This window comes from Aythya fuligula, chromosome Z, assembly GCF_009819795.1.
Source record: "Aythya fuligula isolate bAytFul2 chromosome Z, bAytFul2.pri, whole genome shotgun sequence".
Taxonomy (NCBI): Eukaryota; Metazoa; Chordata; class Aves; order Anseriformes; family Anatidae; genus Aythya; species Aythya fuligula.
Genome location: NC_045593.1, coordinates 30,588,113 through 30,607,158, shown reverse-complemented (window position 1 = coordinate 30,607,158; position 19,046 = coordinate 30,588,113). Strand labels below are relative to the sequence as shown.

Here is a 19,046-nt window from a genome sequence, read left to right as displayed (position 1 = left end):
GAAGGTAAAGAAAGGAGAGAGGCAGGTTTAGCTTCTGCATGGGGTCAGCAACCTGGCTCAGCTGCATAATGACTACTGCCAACATAAAGGAAGGAGCCAAGAACATCCTGCTACAGTGGGACAAAACAGTAAGATGACCCCTTTCATACACCATACAAGTCAAGTACAAGCCCTTACAATGACTTTTCATAATTTCAAAGTTAACAGAATGCATTTTTTAATACTGTTCGGTCCAGTAGAAATGAAATCCAGTGTTTCAGTGAAATAACCTACTCTTTGGAAAACAAACATATCCTAAAAGAAAGTTAGTTTCAGTCCAGAGATTTTGGATTTGTGTGTCTGTTTTTTTTTTTTTCCTTCATTTGTTTGTTCAATATTTGATCTACAAAAAAGAAACTACAAAGAACTACAGAAACTGTCTACAAGACAAAGCAATGCAGCTGCACAGAAAATTCAACTCCTCATAAGAGCTTACAGAAATTTGAAGTTAATCACAGCAGATAATTTACACACAAATGCTATTGGGTTTATGTCTTTCTTTTGATTAATATAATCAGAACAATGGTAATGTTAAGCAGGTTTTCAAAATTGAGAGCTAAATATAGATAGTCTAGTAATCCCAGTAAATTCAGTGAGATCATTCATCTTCTTAAAGTTAAGTCCATGAATTAGTCTTAGGAGATTGTGAGCAACCCATCATAAACACTCTAGGGACATTCACCTTGTCCTTTTCAGCCATAGAAAAAGCATTATATCCTTTTGGCTAGATAAACACATCTAAAATATATTGCCATTCAACACACAGCTCATCTAACAGATACTTTTTCATAAAACATACACTTTTAGGTTTACCACAAAAAACATTTAATACTTTTATATGAAAGGTAAACTAACCAGTCATTAACTAACTTAACATAAACTAACAGCAGCCATTAACTGCTTAATAGATATTTTGAAACCTGCCTTCATGCGTCATGTCTAAAATTTTTTTAAGATTTCTTTCTTGCTTACTGCATATTTTATACAGACTTCCATTCAGTTTTAGATTTTAACAGTTGAAAATTACATTCCCAATGGAAGAGCATAATTGTTTAGTCTTCTGCTTTATGTGCAGCTGTAGATATTCTACTATTCCTTTATTCATTTCAACAGGTTTTTATCAAGTTAAATTTCTCTTTTCTTCCTTCTTTTTATCTGATGACTGTAAGTCAGATGTGAAAAGTCAGCGTCAAAATCTGTCTCAGAAAAGACAAGTAATGTAATATAACTTATCTATATTGGTCTTAAGTTTTTGGAAAACAGACAAATATGGGAAACAGTACATTCCACTTAATTTCAGAGCTTTGAGGGCTGTTTCAGAGGCAAAAAGATGCATTACAGTATTGTCGTACACACCATTTTCCACTTAATGAAGCAAGAACTAATTCAGTTTGAAATCATCTACTAGCTGCTAAGTCATTTCTTCCTATAAATACTTGTAAATGAATTGAGATTAAAAAACCCATATCTTCACAAAAATTAAAATTTTAAACATTAATGATTTAATAGTTATTTTAAAATGTTTTCCCCTTATGTGATATCATCAGTTACCCAACACTCTTCACAAATCTCTACTTGCAGACACCTACCCATCAACTTTGTTTAAACTTGTTATAAAAACATGAAAACATACATACACTATAAAGGAGCATTTCACTGTTCCTCTGGGCAAATTTGATCCTATCAATGACTACAGATTCTACCCATGTGAACATACAAAGACACACAAATACACCCCTTAAGGTTTTCATGTCTCCTAAATATTTTTCAGTTTTGCCAAATCACATTAGAACTCAAAGAAGTCAACCACAAACATATCCAATGTGATTTCACTTTACATTTTAACAAAAGGAATGTATTATGTGGTTCAAAATAAGGAAAGTAAGATAATGACAATATAACACATTACAGCTAAAATATTTGCATATTCTTACTAAGAACAGTTCATATTCTTTCTTTGAGAATTCCTTCCCTCTTTGTTTCAAAAATCTCTACGTTATTACAAAGCTGGAGGGAGGACAGGAACCTTTAAAAACCTGTACCCTAGTAATTCCTAAGAAAAATGATTTATTTAACTGAACTATTCTAAACTAACTATTAAGGCTTGTGACAAATCAGGAATTCAATAGACTGCCTTAAATCAATTACAGAATTAGATGATTTCAACCCTGGTATTTAGAATTTTGAGAGCTCATAAAATTGACCTAAGGAATCCTATCAGTGAATAGCAAACCAAGTAAATCAGCTTCCTTCTGAACTGATTACAACTCATGAGAATGGTGCTCCATATACATATCAATGTTTAAAACACACACTGGAAGAATACGTTTTTAATCATATTATCTGCCTAGGACTTGTCTGGTTGTATTTTTCCACATTGTGGAGATGCAAAAGAAAATTTAAAATACTTACTTTGGATACATTGGCTCATAAAGATACTTGTCTCTCGCTGATGGAATTTCAAAAAACAAGATGTATCCCTTTGCAGTCTGAAAGAGAAATACTGATAAATATACACCTGGTCTAGAAGCATGAGTAAAGTCTATACAGATTCTTTTAATTTCTATGTATGTCTCACGTATATTAAGCACAAACATACACTTGTATCAGCTTTCAGACATATTGAAAAAAATGGTACTTTGAAATTCATTCTAATTAAAATCCCTACTACCCCTTAAAATCCACTGAATGGATCACTCAGAAAAGAAAGAAAATATGAAAAAAACATTGTGGATGTATGTGTCCAACAGAGATTTCCCCAACTCGTATAGATCTAAATACATAAGATCAGACAGCTACAGCAGATATTCAGAACTGGGGCACCTAATTATCAAAAGGAGAAATGAGCCTGTAGAAATGGCAACTTGTGCTTTGAACAGGAGAGAAGGAACTATGTTCTTGCAAAGGAGAGAGTTAATGTAGTAAGCATCTAGTATTATGTGTCAGGCCTTCAGAGCAAAACTTCCATCTACTTGAACGCAGATGGACATAACAGTATCACAGAATGGCTGAGACTGGAAGGGACCTCTGAAGATCGTCCAGTCCAACCCCCTTGCTGAGCAGGATCACCTAGAGCACACCATGCAGGAGGGCATCCAGGCAGGTTTTGAATATCTCCAGAGAAGGAGACTCCACAACCTCTCTGGGCAACCTGTTCAGTGCTCTGTCACCCTCACAGTAAAGAAATGCCCTCTTATATTCAGCCAGAACCTCCTGTGCTTCAGTTTGTGCCTGTTGCCTCTCATCCTCTCACTGTGCACAACTGACAAGAGACTGGTTCCATCCTATTGTTACCCTCCCCTCAAATTTGTACACAATGATGAGGTCTCCCCTCAGTCTTCTTTCTTCCAGGCTAAACAGGCCCAGCTCTCTCAGCCTGTCCTCATACAACAGGTGCTCCAGTCTTCTAGTCACCTTCGTAGCCCTCCTCTGGACTCTCTCCAGTAGCTCCATGTCCCTCTTGCACTGGGGAGCCCAGAACTGGACACAGGACTCCAGGTGAGGCCTCACCAGGGCAGAGTAGAAGAGCAGGATCGCCTTCCTTTACTTGCTGGCAACACTCTTCCTAATTTACCCCAAGATCCCATTGGCCTTCTTGACCATCAGGGCACAGTGCTGGCTCATGGTCAGCCTGCTGCCCACCAGGACTCCCAGGTCCCTCTCTGCAGAAGACTGCAAAGAAGGTAAGCACAGCCTCTCGCTGTTAGTCATCCAGGTAGGTTTTGAAAAATTCTCCTGTCAAACAGTATCTTTAGTTGTCATAATGCCTTTTTAAAATCTTCCAGTGCCTGAAAAAAAGTTTTACTATAATCCAATACCAAGTCACATTCTGTTATTCTGGAAGACTGACTTTAAACTACTATGCTATTCGGATAACGAATATAAATCATTTAGTTATCAGATGTTCCAGTCATCAGTAGAAGCTGATCGAGTGTTTGTATAAGCACAAGACAAGCAGATGACCAGTAAGGTTAGTTGTTCAAAATTAATATATAAGATTTGTTTAAAGCACAAATTTGACCTTCTGGCAAATACATTTCAGTTAACCAGTAGTTCCATACAAATATTTTAATATGAGCTAGGCATGTACCTAAAGCACTATTACTAAAAGACAAGAAGCACCAAAATGCATAGTTTCAAGTTGCTTTGCAAGGTTGGTTTCCTTTTCCGGGAATAAAGGAAACAGCAGTACTTGTTAGCTTACTTTATCAGTTCACAGAAGCCATTCTTTACCCACTCAAATATTTTGCTTTATTGCGAAAGAAATTTCTTTCAGTTTCATAGAAGTCAAGAATATACTTAGAACACAACTGTTTTCATTCAAAGCAAATATTTTTCTTATGCAAAACTAAAATCCAAATGATAATGGTCATCTTGAGACAGGTCGAAATTAAATGGAAGATTTTCCACGTGCAGCAATATCATGTTCAAGCATTATGCAGTAAAGAAACATGCTCATTTCTAACATCTTTACAAGTTCTTTCCATTACATCATTAATTATTTAACCTCTAAGTTACCTTATACTGGAAGGAAAAGTAAAACAATACTGTGAAGTAATCTTTATACTGATATTAAGGTACAAAGGCCTTAGCTAAATCCCATTCAAAGCACAACTTGCTATTGTTACAGCTTCATTTCTAAATTGAACCTCTAATTCCATGAATAGCTGGCTGAAATGCAGAAGCATTCGACCATGCATTTGTTGCAGATTGATTAGGGAACATGTGACAGTGCTGGTTACTCCAGTGAGTTTCACTGCGTCACAAACATTTCTAAAACAATATAAAAACCTATCAGAATGAATATGATCAAAGTATAAACATTCAGTGCCTTGCAAGAGACGTCACTGCACGGTTTCTCATATGCTACAGTACCTAATAAAGCTCTGCTTTAGCTATGGGAATGCACCCTGAAGAGTAGCTTGTATCAGAGGACTGCCCACACCAGGGGAAAGACTAAAACGCCTGGGATTTTTCTCTACATTTAAGCATCTTGATTCACTTCACAGGTTTATTAAGGTAGTAGAATTAGCTACTATGGGTGTATATACTAATCTAGACAGTAACAGTAGTAAAATTACAAATACACCAATATGAGAGAAGAAACTCTACAATACTGGGAGGGTGAGGGAGTGGGGGGGGGGGCGGGGGGTTGAGTTTGATCCTGGTTATTTTCTACCAAAATCAACAATATACGAATGATAGTGAATATGTGATAGTTCAAAGCAAGACAGTCAGTTTAAACATGTGCCAAGAGTTTAGCAGTAAAAGATACTATTAGTAACAGAAGCTAGAATTTCTAGAGGATGAGTGTGGGAACTGCTTAAGCTTGTTTAACTACATACCATTAAAGCTACCTGAGGTATTTTATAATGCTTCATGTGTTAGATCAAAGTTTGCCTTTAGTACAATAATAATCACCTCACAATAAACGCTATGAAGTAATTTTTTTTTCTGAGATTCTCGGAACACTTTGGCAGAAAGAAAGAAAGAAATAGCACTGTGGATCACTGCCCCTAACTCCCAACTCCCCTGCCCATTATTGGCACTTAAAAAAAAATAGCTAAGTGGTACATTTGCTAAGAACATAAAAAAAACTTCTGTTCACATTTGAAAAACAAAGTACAATGATTTTATTATTACACACACAACTACAAACAATAAATTCAAGGGCACAGGTAACAACAGCTAAAAACTAAATCACTGAAAAGCTTTCAAATTAAGATGTTTAAGCTATGGCATAGGACTGCACTAATAACTTCAACAAAACTAGAAGTGTAAAATATTTTTTTTTATTTATTAGCTAGCCTTGCTACCAGCTCCTTCACTTGTTCCTATTAGTATTCTCCTTAAGGAAAAGTCACAAAGAATGGACACAATACCTTTTCTGTTGGAAAGAAGTGCATAGTTTTACTTGGGGACAAGATTGCCATGCATCAGCAGAAACACCTTCTTAATTAGGCCTCCCATTACTGCCTTTCGTCCACTGTCTCTCTATAACAAAAATATCTGTGTTTCTATATCTGAGTAGTCTTCTCTGTTTTAAATTAAACCTCATATCTGTTTTAAATTAAACCTCATGTTTCAACAGCTTACTAAAAAAAATTGCTATCCAAAGCTGATGATAAAACTAGTATAATAAACATATTTGTCTACACTATTTGTGTGTATATATATATACACACACACTCTCAGGAAATGCAATATTAACATAAGAAACACGGATATTAGAAAAGTCGTGACAGTTATTTTGTAAACTGACCATTTTGAGTTTTATTTTGTGAAACTTAAGTTTACAAACAGACTTTAAGATACAAGCATTTACAATCTGATGTCACTTGGAGAAAAGAACACAATGCTTTTAGCTGCAGAAAAACTTAAAAGTGCGGTAACTAAACGGGCAAAAAATAAAGCTAGTCCGTATGTTAGCTGAACAATAATGTCTCTTCAGCAAATTGATTCCAATATCACAGGAAAAAATAATATACAAACTAATTAAATTTAAAAATCTAAATCTCTTCTGAATTCCGGCATAAAGATGTAATTGAAATAGGTAGTTCACTTGTGACTATATTCTGTGTTTTAAAAATCAAAGAATTATTTATTCATTCATGGCAAATGCTATAGAATTCTCCTTCTTGCCTTTACTGGTAATTATTAACACATAAGATCTGCAGATAAAATCTTACACTAATAGAAACACTTTCCTGCACTGGTTTCATCAGTTCCTTTTAGGCAGTTTAAACATTCTAAATCAACTACTGATAAAAGTCTACCCCAGCATTATATACACAAAAATGGGATCACCAGCAGTTTAGCTGATTTGAGGCATGAAGGTAATGGTAGAGGCAGGAGCTATTCCATAAACCATCTGGTATTTTCCACTATAACAATGCCTGATTGATTTAAAAACTCCAAGACACTACAGGCATCATTGTAAGTACAAAGAGTGGTTTATATCAGGAGATTAAGTTACTGTACCAAACAATTACAGTAGCTACTGTCCGATTTGCAATTCCACATGCCCGTCTTCTGATGGATAGTTTTAACGATTTCCGTCTTCCACACCTTCTCACAGCAACAGCCTTGATTTAAAATGCTATTAGAATTAACACACCTGAACTTGAGACCTGGTCAAAAGTTGCAAGATACTGTATTCTGACTTCTGAAATTTCTGCTCCCACCTTTACTGTGACTACCTTGCACCTCAAAATTACTTCTGAACACTGGAGCTCAAATAGTCCACTCAACTTCCGTGAGCACAGCACTAGCAATGAAACATGACTAAATGTTTTATTTTCATATGCAAGACAAGATTTCATCTTTCCATCCACATTTTCATCCACTTAAGACACCTTTCTGAAATATCTGTAAATCCTATTTATCAAGCTACACATGCTTATGTCACCTAATTCCTTAGTTATTTCTTTTATTCACATGCCTCTAAATTCCCTTTTTATTTGTGATCAGGTTACTAAAATAAAGCGATGCTACATCAGCCCTAGTGAATACATTAAACATCATTTTAATACAAAGAAACAGTTCATTTTTAGGGGTAAAAATGTACTAAAATTACTTAAAAAAGCTTCTATCATCCGAAAACACATTTTGTACTATTACGTATTTGCACACAATAAGTATCAGTCAAATGTACATACCGTCTAAAGATTTCTGCAAGGAAACTGGTAGTAAAGAACTCTCTTTACAACCATTTAACTGCAATACATAAAAAGACAAAAACCCTACTTACTGAAACAGCTATCATGGTGCTGTCAGGCCGCCATTCTGCTTGTTTGTACGGTCCAAACTGAGAAGCTGCTTTTGACAGTTCCTTGTAACTCACAATTAATACACTGGGCTGAAAGAAAAAAAAAAAAAAAGGAAACACAATAATAATTACATCTTACGTCTAGAAGGAATGCAAAATATAAACAGTTATGTTTCCTTACCAATATGTCTCTCTTGAAAAGGGAATTTAAAAGATTAATGAGTATTTCACAATGCATAATACGATTGTGGTTTTAAAGAGTCTATGGTGAATTCTTGCCACACTGTCATTCCTAATCTCACTCTTTTAAATAAAGGGTACTTGAATAAAACAGTTCGTTTGCCCAGAAAAGCGTCATTACAGAGTACAAAAGTAGATTCAAGTTACACAAAGGATAACTGATGCTTAAGATGAACAATTGTGTCTCTAGTAGGTTCTAATAATGAAAAGGACTGTCAAATTAGCTAAAATGAAACATGCTACATAGAGGACTTAGTGCAATCTATCTGTATTGTTTTTACTAAATGGATGGATCACTGTATTAAATAGAATGATAACCAGAGAACTTGTTTTATATCTCTTCAAGAAGAGGTTGCCAGAAATCATGCAGAAAAAAAACACATCTCAAGTTCACTGCAGAGATTTTTCATATGAGACAACTGTTAGCACCTTTCTTCTTGGGAATGGAGAGTTCTGGAGTCCTGAGGCCCAGAAAATGCTACCAAAGGCACCAAGTCTTCATTCCCTTCCTTGAAAACAATTTAGAGCTGTGATATAAAAACCTTATGGAAGGGTATCTTTTCTTGCTCCCATGCTTAGAAACAGATCTTAAATATATTTACGGAGTAAGAATGTTTGCACTTTTGTGCTCTTGGACCAGTAACAGCTTTCAGCTTAGATAGGTATTCCCCTGTCTGCTACCCTCCACCACTGGGAAAGAGGGAAGCAGAAAGATATGTGCTTATACATCAGTCAGATCACAACTGCACTTCCTCAGCCTTCAGCTAAATTAAACAAGCCATGCTTTTCGTGAAAGAAGCTCCTCCCCAGTGTTGCAGTAGATGAACTTTCCATAACCATTTAAACGCTGATTTTTCTTCAGAACTTTAGCAGCAAACTATGTACCAACAGGAGCACACTTCTCCAGCTGCTGGAAGGGAAAGAAAAGGCTGAGTAGCAAACACTGTTTGCCGAAAAGAATTACAGATACACTTGGCAACGCTCATCACCTGCCATGAGGTCCAGAGGTGATGGCAATTTACTATTGTTCTTCGTCTACTAGCTCAAATGGCAAAAGACGGCACAACAAATCTAAAATGATTAATTCTACCCCAAAATCATGTCTGTTCGCACCATACCCAGAACTAGGAGCGTATCTAATACCATCACATTTGGAATCAATTGCTTCAGTTTCCCTTAAGAATAAGCAGAGCTACAAACAAATTAGTACGAAATTAAGTAATCAAATACTTTCACCATGCATATAAATTAGGAGTTCAATTAATGTCACATAGGCCTTGGTTAATGCATAGTATAACTTTGCTTTCTGTAAGCAGTACCATCACTTAAATTTCAAATCCACATTGAACCAAACTACCAAAAATAAAGTTCAGTGATTACACTGGAAAGTATAACAAGCAAACTAAATCTTTACTGTAAGAACTATTTACACAGGCTTTTTCAATTCAGATGGCTTCTTTTGCAGCTACTTGCAAATCAAGTAAACAAACATTAAATAGACTACTCTTAGCAAAATCTTCTTGCTTGTTCTTCTAAGTACATAGCCCTTCACTGCTTGACTTAAACCCACGTGAAATGCCTTAGATAAAGTGCCTTGTGACAGCACAATCATGGTAATCTGCGCTATTGATTGAAACCAACCTTTAAGCACTCCTGTGCTTCAAGCATTTTAGCAGCAGGCAAAAAATGTTTCAGAACCTCATTAATGCACAACAATTTTCTTCCTATGTTCTTACTTTTACAAAACATAATGACGGTATTTATACTGTAATGCTCTTGAGACATTAATGAGAAAGCTGCTATTATACCTCAGAATCTGGAAGAACATTCTACTTACATAGCAGCTGTAAAATTTATACAAAATAGACATCTAGATTCATTTCATTTTGTGTTTTGCAGAGGAAGAATAAAGATGAAGAGAAAAGAGTAAAGAGTAAATTAGGAGTACATATAAGCATTTTGGATCTTTTTGCAGATTCAGTAGCTTTCTTATTAGCAAGCAGTTCCGTTTCTAATTCAATAGGTCCAAAAGTCTACCTAGCTAATGGTTAAACTGTAATTATTTCACTAATGCAATTTATTTCCACATACAGAAACTCAAAAAAAAAAAAAAATCCATCTTCCTCTGTGAAGAAAACACCTGACATACAGACTTTCACTCCGTAGGTTTACAGCACAGCTACAGCACAACCTGCTCCCCTGCTCTGCTCATGCAGGAGAAATCGAAGCAGCCATTTTACATCTGAAGTCATTTCTTACCGAAAAAAAAAAGTGACTTAACTTTTCTTAACACTAAAGGTGTAAGAACACAGAATTCTGTTTTATAAACATGAGTCTATCGGCCTAATTTTAAGTACTTGCCTCAAGTGAAACAAGCCCTTCAACACACATTTAAAAAAAATAAAAAAAACTGAAGGGTCTAGTTAGTACAATACCTTTCTCTAGTTAGTTTTAGATAACTAAGTCACAGTCTGTACAGAAGCAGTAGTTTAGATTTCGCTACATGAAGTTTTTCCTAAATTTTAACATTTGTTTCTGTTGAGAAAATCAACTCCATATAGCAGCTTCATAACAAACCACACCAAAAAAAAACACATGGAGTTTTGTCCTCCTCGCATTTATGCGCCACCTATTAAAAACTAAAACAAATCTAGTTAAGCACAACTGTAATCAAAGTCTCAGATAAGTCAAGCAATTGATTCTCCTTCTTTACAATGCTTAAAATTTCCTTTCACTTGAGTTTTAATGGCTGAGTCCCAACTTTTCAAGAAACTGGTGTTTCAAGAAACACAGGAAGTGACCTAACAAAAAAAAAAAAAAAAGTTGTTCGAAAAAATGATTTGTCTACAGGACGAAAGTAAACACATTTGTTTTTTAAGGAAGTAAAAACTGAAGACATTCTGTGCAAATATTAAGTAATTCACTCAAACTGCAACCTAAAACTAGCAAAAGCTTTCCGAAATAGATGAGAAGCATATCTGGCATTTCACAATCTGCTGCAGAGAGTATCTAGCATTTTGATATAGTACGCTTTGCCTCTCAGGAAGGAATATAAGGTCAGCCAAAACAGAAGCCGACACTCACTTATGAATAGAACAGGGTGGGTGGATGCTCAAAGGACAACAAAAATGAAGGAGGGGGAGGAGAAGGAAAAAAGATAACCTTAAAAAGAATACACTAATATCATCACCAAAGAGTAAACAAATTCTCCAGTGTGCTCCAGTATTAAAAAGAGGACAACAGAATACTATTTCTTGTTCCCATAGCTTAATATATTGTATCTCCTTCCTTTCTTGTCCACCACTCATCTGTCTTGCCTCCCTCCTCCACCCTTTCTACAGGTCCCCTACTCTGAAATCTTTGCTTCTCAATAAATACTTCCCATCTTAAAAATGCCCTCCCCCCTCCAACCCCCCCCGTGTTAAAATTATTTATGTCAGACTATGACAGCATTTGTAGCCAGCAGATGAAAGCAAATTTGTTTTGGATGACCAATTCTGAAATACAGGAGCTACATCATTTATAAAAGAGTAATGCAGCAAACCAGCTTAAGAGGCAAAGACACCTAATTCAACAAACTACTTTAAAACCCCCTTTGATTTATTCTAAGTTGTTGAAAGATTGTTCAGTAAGAATTCCTTTGGATTTCTGACTGAGAAATACGAACTCTTCATCAACAACAGGCCAAAACAAAACAATACTACAACAAATACACAGTGAAAGTATTTTAAGTGTGGTAGTTTTATTTAACTCCACCTGCCAGAATATACCGTATTTTCCATCTCCTTTCTTTAAAGGATAAATAATCTCATTAGACTGCATCATATGAAGTGGGTTTTGCGAAGAGATCTATCAGGATACACAAACCCTACATCAAAATCTCTTTGCATGCTAGACGTGGGTTATTCCCGGTTTACTTCTCCAAACACAAGCATTCCTTAATATGTGATGTGAATGCACATTGAGCAGACATTTAAATCCCGAACTAAGATGTGAATGCTGCTCCAAACTGGCTGTCTTTAAATAGCACAAGTAGCACAGACTTGAACAGCAACCCTCACAGGAACGAGAGACTGTCTTTAATCGAGGTGCTTAAATGCATATTTTAATGCATCAGGCAACTGGAGAGAGGTACAGTCATTGTTTGACAGAATATAATATAATGAAAACAAAGGTTTTCCTTAATTTAGAGTCTGTGGTTTGACTGCTGCAGGCTAATGGCAAATTGTGCACGTAGTACATTTAACATGTTAAGTAGGTCAGCAAATACAGTGTAAAACTACTGGACTAAATTTGAGAATTAAATACCTAGCAGCATCTTTGGATTCAGATACTGAAGCCTGTTAGTGTTCCTTAATTTTCAGTCGCTCTCTTAACACTAATTCACTTGAACCCATAGTGAAACAGAGAAAGAGCAAGACAGGAGCACTGCCATTTATAGTCATCCCAAAAATTAATAGAACCATGAAGTAACACTTTCTCTCAAGCTTGTAGATGTACCTGTCAGACATCAGCAGACTCTAAATTTTTACACAAAACAAAGAAGTAGTTATTCTAGTCGTATTAAATATGGATAGCAACACTGTATCCTAGGCAAGGATAGCAATGTCTCAGGCAGTTTATAAATTTATGCTCAAATGCTTATGCATGGCAAAAAAAGTTACATGAATTCTTAAAAGTAGTGATAAAGGTTTACAGAATCTTATCATTTCTGTTGAAATAACTTTGCAAAGTTCTTTCTTCAAAGTTCTTTGCAAAGTTCTGGATGTTTTGCCTAGCCTATACACATCCAACACGTTCAACTCCAAACCACATTTTTTTCTGCCTTTTTTATTCTAAATTTAAACCCAGAGGAACTTGATCTTTTTTTTCCAGCACAAATAAGTTACACAATCCTTAATACCTTCTTTTCTTTATTTTATAGGATTTTACTCCTCAGTTCTCCTCCATCAATTCACTTCTACCAATTTACTTACGGAATAATTTTTTGCATTTAAATTATAGTTGCCAAACACCAAATATCTCGAAGACAATCAGCCTCCTCACAACTGCCATGTCTAGGAAGAAATTCTTATGTGTGCTGACAGCATGCAGTGGTACCAGCAGCTAGCAATGCAGTATCATGTACATTTTTTCCTTCTTAACAGAAGCAGTAAGAATCCTGCATGACCATAGAATAATGTCAAGCCCCTTACATTCTCATCCTCCAACAATTCAGTATTCTAAACTTTAACATTTAATCTCACTCAGAATCAGGAGGCAATTTCTTTCAAAAACACAGATGTTCTGTTTTGTCTTACAAGACAAATCTTTCAATGCAGTATTAGGCTGTACGCACAAGACAAAAATCAAACGTACACTGTTCCGATGAGCTTACAGTCTAAGTGACAGGCTGCAAGAAAATAGACCCAAGAACTGGTGAAACTGCACATTGTATTTTGTCATTAAATGACTTGTGCTCTGCTTTTAAGGTTGAAGCTTCATAGGTTTATAAAGTTATAAAAGGTTAAATGGAGAAAGAAGAAGTATACACATTTAAGAAAGGAAAATTCATTGGTAAGAACCACAAGAAGAAAAGAATACAAAGTATGAATAGCTACTTTGTAGTTAACACAAATACAAGGTAGCGGTAAAAGAATTTCTAAAAATATGGTTAATCAGAAAAATATCACTTAAAGCTTTAACTGAGTTTTAAAAAGCTGCATAAAGTTTAGAATCAGCAGAGTATCCATTCAAGAAGCTAACACGCACAACTCCCAGTGACATGCTTCACACAAGCTGCTGTCAAAGAGCAAAAAACAAAGCGCATCAGAACCATCTAGCAGATGACAGTCACTGCCTCTCACAAGCTAAAGTTTTCGGTTAATCTACTGCTCAAAAATGTTGACAATATGAAAGGTCATATTCTGTAGATTTTTGCTGTTCCCATGAACTATCAAGTGCTTAAGTTTAAGTTAAATAGAACTCTGTGATGAAGATCAGATTCACAAAAGCTCTAACATGATCTCTGATCTTGTACTGGCAAACAACTTCATGAGCAACTGCTTGCAAAGTCAAAACCCACAGCTGAAGATGTTCTTCTTTTCACTGAAGTAATTCTACAATGTCTTTGAAGGGTCATCTATTTGATATTAACATAAGATAAACCAAAAAACGGTGAAGATGTGCTGAATATTAACACGGGAACTTTGTATTTCATGGGACAAATTCATCAGTTTAATAGGTATTTTCTCTCTCTTTTTTGTTAATTACCTAATCATAAATACAACTTCATAATACGAGCAACAGCACACCCAGTGCTCTTAGTAAAGTACAAATAGAAATGGCCTTCTCAGACCAGTACCAGATGGGTATCTGTAAGAAGTCTGCATTTCAGAGGTTAAGTTACCATGGGGAAAAAAAAGCACAATAGAAGAAGCAAGACATGATAGTTTGCACTGATGCCATCTGTGCCATACTGTTCACAACAAGCAACCCCGAGCATCACTAGGAAGACGTCTGTTGTCCATTTTCCAATCAAATTTCAGATAAAATGCTACAGATTGTATCTCATCCTCCCTAGGAAGAGGCCACGTATAGTATTCAGCAGTGATATTGCTTAGAGTTCTGAGATGAATGTGTGATCCTGGAAGCAGAGTTAGTTTTTTCTTTTAATAGCCACCTGTAATAAATAAGATAAAAGAAACAACCGCACCTTTTTTTTTTTTAAAGAGTCTATTTACATATCATATTAACTATAAGCAGTGGTGTCACAAATAACTTCTTTTATACTGTGCCAAAATTCCAGGTTGGAGAGAGCACTTCTCTAAGGGAAGCACAGATCCCTGTTGTTTTCAATTTGTTTCAAGCGTGTAACAAGCTCTACTCTAACACTGAACCAGTTAGAGACTGAAAAGAGCAAGAAGAGTGTGTTAGAAGGGTTGCCTGAACATAAACTAATTCAGCATTCAGAACAAATAGAGATTATTCTGTCATCTGGGATTCTGGAATGTATGTTTTCCCATAGGCTTACAGTTCATTTGAGTGATATTCAGTGTCAGATTATCACCAAAAAAAAAAAAAAAAAAAACAGGAAAGTTTAAAAGCAAGGGTAGATGTAAATACTAAGTTGGTAAACACCTAGGTAGTTAAGAAATTTTCCTCAAAATGAACAGCTGAGCAAGCTACTTGGACACCACACAACTTGCAAAACTGGTTAGTTATGACAGGCAGCCCAACCACCTCCAATAGTTTTCATTAAATATTCAGGGCCAGTACTTATTACTGTCACAAGCCATTTAAGATTAAAGAAAGGAAACGCTGAACTATATTTGGTACAAGTGTGCCATCAGACACTATTCCTGTTCCACTTACTTTGCTGTTCAACATTTACTGGGGGAATTCGACTCCACACCTCTGTCACATCTCCTCCTTCAGCCACACACAGCTTCCCTCAGTATCCAGAGTCCTGTGGGTGAATATCTAGGATTCACCGAACTGCCTCAAGCTCTTACTTCATGAGATAACCAAGCTGATCTAAAATTGAAGGCCATGCTGCTGTCAAAGGAGTAATGCTTTCAGTGAGCCAAGTACAATGCTCCTTTGATCCCTCCATGAGCAGAAAAAAAAGCAGGTTTCTATTTGTTCAGCAAACTGAACAGCCTCATAAAAGCCAACACTAGCTCCAAAAATACAGGTCTAAGCAGGAAAGATGACAACCCTTCAGACTGCACAGCTGCCTCATGAAGCCCTCACCTCCAGTACCCAAGCCAATTAACTGCCTCTTTTTAGCATTTCAGAAAGTTTCTTTCATGAACTGAAGTTTCACATTTCAAACATCCAAGTACTTAACTTTAGCAGAACAAAAACTCCTCGACAAGCTTTCCAATTCTGTTGATGAAAACAGTTTCATTGGCTTTCAATGTCAATTAATCTTCTGAGGTACCTAAGCCATAAATTTCTTATGAAATACTGAAGAAAGCCACTTAGATAAGCTGTCTCCAAACTGGGAGATGTGCCAGACAATCCACTGGGGAGCAAGAAAAAAAAAAAGTTTATGCCACTGACAAACAAAAATTAAAAGTATTGCTTATTTCATCTTTATCTTTTTTAATTTCTGTTTTGTGTCTGTTTTACAGCATACGAATAAGTATATTACTCAACACACACAGTTTGTAAGGAACTATACACACATCGGGGGTGCATGCCCAAACATCTTTTATCAGTATCAGCATGCAGTCAAGTCAGTTCGCCACTCATTAGTGGTCTTTGTATCCACAATCCAGCCTCCCCCTTCAAAACAAGGTAAATCATCTGGAACTCAACCACACCAGGAGAACTCCATCTGTTTTTACACACATCATGTAAATCAGCTTCTAATCTTATCACCTATATGGCTTCCAAACCAGAAAACAATCCACACTTTGGCGTAAACATTCCCTAATGCTCGGTCTTAACCCACAGCAGATGAAAAGGAGCCTTAAACATTACCACTTCACTTGAAACATACACAAGACTGAATATAAGTTCACAAGCCTGAAAGTATTTCAAAGGGCCCCTTGTTCTTGAAAACCTCAAAACAGTTTCAGCAGCCTCACATCCTTATTCTTACAGGAAACCTTTCATATACGTTTGAGACAGTAATAAGTCTTAACAAGGACATAAGCCTAAAGGCTTTTCCACTTCGCAAAACTGAATTAGTTCAACCTGACCAGAACTTTGCCTTGTTCTAAAGAAGATACTTCTGACAAATGGTAACGTTTTCTATAATGTAAAAATTTTGTTTGTTTCAAAGAAATTCAACATATGACTTTAATAGTCACCTGATTAAAAAAAAAAAAAAAAAAGAAAAAAGAAAAACAACACACTATGTTTAGCAATAATACAAAAGATTCTCATAAAGAGACTGCCACATTTTATAGTCTAAACTCAGTTACTGACCAAGTCTGGCAAAGTCAGCACGTTCGTTAAAAACACCCATGACACACTGGAACCAGAACGGGTTGAGAAATTTTTAATGACCTGTAAGTTTGCTCAGCCTTTTTTTGCAACAAGTGAATTCTTCCAGTGTCCTGCCTCTTGCCAATTATACCTTGTTTAACATTTCAAAACAAGCCCAAACTTGTAACATAATGAAGGCAGTCCTCAAGAACCAACCATAAAGCAAACTGCCTTCTGCACAATAGCACACATCTACAGAAGCACTCTACAAACCTGTCCTCATTTATATATTTTCCCAGAAAAGGTCATCAATTGTGCTTCGTTGACAGCTACAACTACGGCTTTGACAGCTGGAAGACTGTGTAATTTACCTACAGTAGGTGCCATGAAGCTCAGGGACCGCAGGCCACGCGATGCTGTTCACACAGCACAGTTACTGGGCTGACACTCCCTGGCCGGATACTTGTCGAAGTTAAGAGACAGCCACGGCAGCAACCCACCCAGGAACCAATTATCAGCCACGCAGAGCACAGCAGAAAGCCAAGTGATGAAACCTCAGCATAAATCAAAACAGGGTTTTAAGGCTGTGACTGCTGTTTGATACCTTTCTACAGCAGCTTTCTAAAACTGGATTTTTACTTTTCTCTGAAATCCGACATGAACTCTGAAAATTATCTGGAGCCGGAGATATTTTTAGACAGAGAGGGAATTTAATTAGGGCAGTATTTTAGAAGATCCAGCATCAAAATTTGAAGTCAGCATCCCAGCTGTTTCATAAGACTGCGTCAAACCAAGCTGACAAGCAGCACTTTCATGCTCCCAAGCCAATTCAGAGCTCATTCAACGCAACGCATCCGATGCCAGTTACACACGGTCCCGGAACAACGGGGTGCTGCTGGAGCAGCGACTCCCAGTCAGCAGCCGCCTCAGTCCTTACGGCGTTCAGGGCCACAACGTATCCGACCTGCAATCGCAAAAAGTTATTTAACTTCTCACGGGTTACGTAACGGCGCGGCGCTACAGGTGGCTCTGCCTTGCCAGAAGCAGGTGCTGGGTGTGTTTCACGTGTGTGTGTGTGGTGTGTGTGCGCTTTGATGTAAAGCGTAAAGATGAAGACAAAACGCACGGAGCACGTCTGCACAACCTGCGTTGCTGTGAGCACCCCTCCGCGTCAAGCTCGCCCGCCGCTTCACTTCGAGGCTTAAAAACAAATAAATTGATAAATACAGAGATAAATAAATAAACAGGCTGGGTAGGAGCCGGGGGGGGGGTGCCCGTGCCCGCACTCACCCGGCAGTACCAGACGCTGAGCTGGGACGGGGCCAGCACGGCGAAGAAGGCTCTCTGCGGGTCGGTGCGGATGTGGACGGGCGGCTCGGGGCCCTGCAGCGGGCACAGCAGCCGCCGGGGCCAGCCGCTGAGGAAATACATGGCGGCGGCGGCGGCGGCGGCGGCCTGCGGGGCGCGGCGGCCTCTGGCCTAGGCGGGGGGCAGCGGCGGCGGCGGCGCCCGTCAGCTGCGGGCGGTCACTGCTCCGAGCGCGGCCGTGCCGGCTGCGGGGCCCCCCGCTGCGGCTCCTGGCTGCCGCCCGTGGCTCGCCCGCCGGCTGCCGGCGTCGCTGCGCGGCCCCAGGCGGCCGCCGCCATCTCCCTGCCGCCCGCCCCCCGCTCGCGGCGCCCGGGCGCTGCGCGGCGGAGTGAGGGGGGAGGGGGGGGGGAGCAGGGGGCGGGGCCGGAAGGGCGGCCGCCCATTGGCCCTGCCGGCGGGCCCCGCGCGGATGTGGCGTCAGGAGGCGGGGGAGGATCCCGCCCCCCGGGGGGCTCCGTGTGCGGAAAGGAGGGGGGAGGGGGAAGAGGGAGCGGGGGTGTGCGCATGCGCATGCGCGTGGGGGGGGCTCGGTGTGCCCAGCCCCGAGCAGGGCAGGCTGAGGGGAGGCCTCATGGCGGCCTGTAGCTCCCTCACGAGGGGAGCGGAGGGGCAGGCGCTGAGCTCTGCTCTCTGGGGACAGCGACAGGACCCGAGGGAACGGCATGGAGCTGGGACAGGGGAGGGTCAGGCTGGGGGTTAGGGAAAGGGTCTG

General features: G+C 38.5%; 1 protein-coding gene across 3 annotated transcripts in view; it reads right to left on the bottom strand.

Annotated features, from left to right (window-relative positions):
• RIC1 (RIC1 homolog, RAB6A GEF complex partner 1) overlaps positions 1-18,397 on the bottom strand; it is a 47,838-nt gene extending 29,441 nt beyond the window's left edge. For 2 of the 3 annotated variants that reach the window (XM_032205783.1, XM_032205782.1), the window contains exons 1-2: positions 7,790-7,861; positions 2,452-2,528 (exon numbers count right to left, since the gene is read on the bottom strand). In XM_032205783.1, coding sequence (XP_032061674.1) covers positions 2,452-2,528; positions 7,790-7,804 — 92 coding nt within the window. In that variant the 5' untranslated portion in view covers positions 7,805-7,861. Of the gene's footprint in view, positions 1-2,451; positions 2,529-7,789; positions 7,898-18,256 lie in introns of those variants that run through there. The other variant, XM_032205781.1, reaches the window with a different exon arrangement.
• Positions 18,398-19,046: the final 649 nt, after the last annotated feature.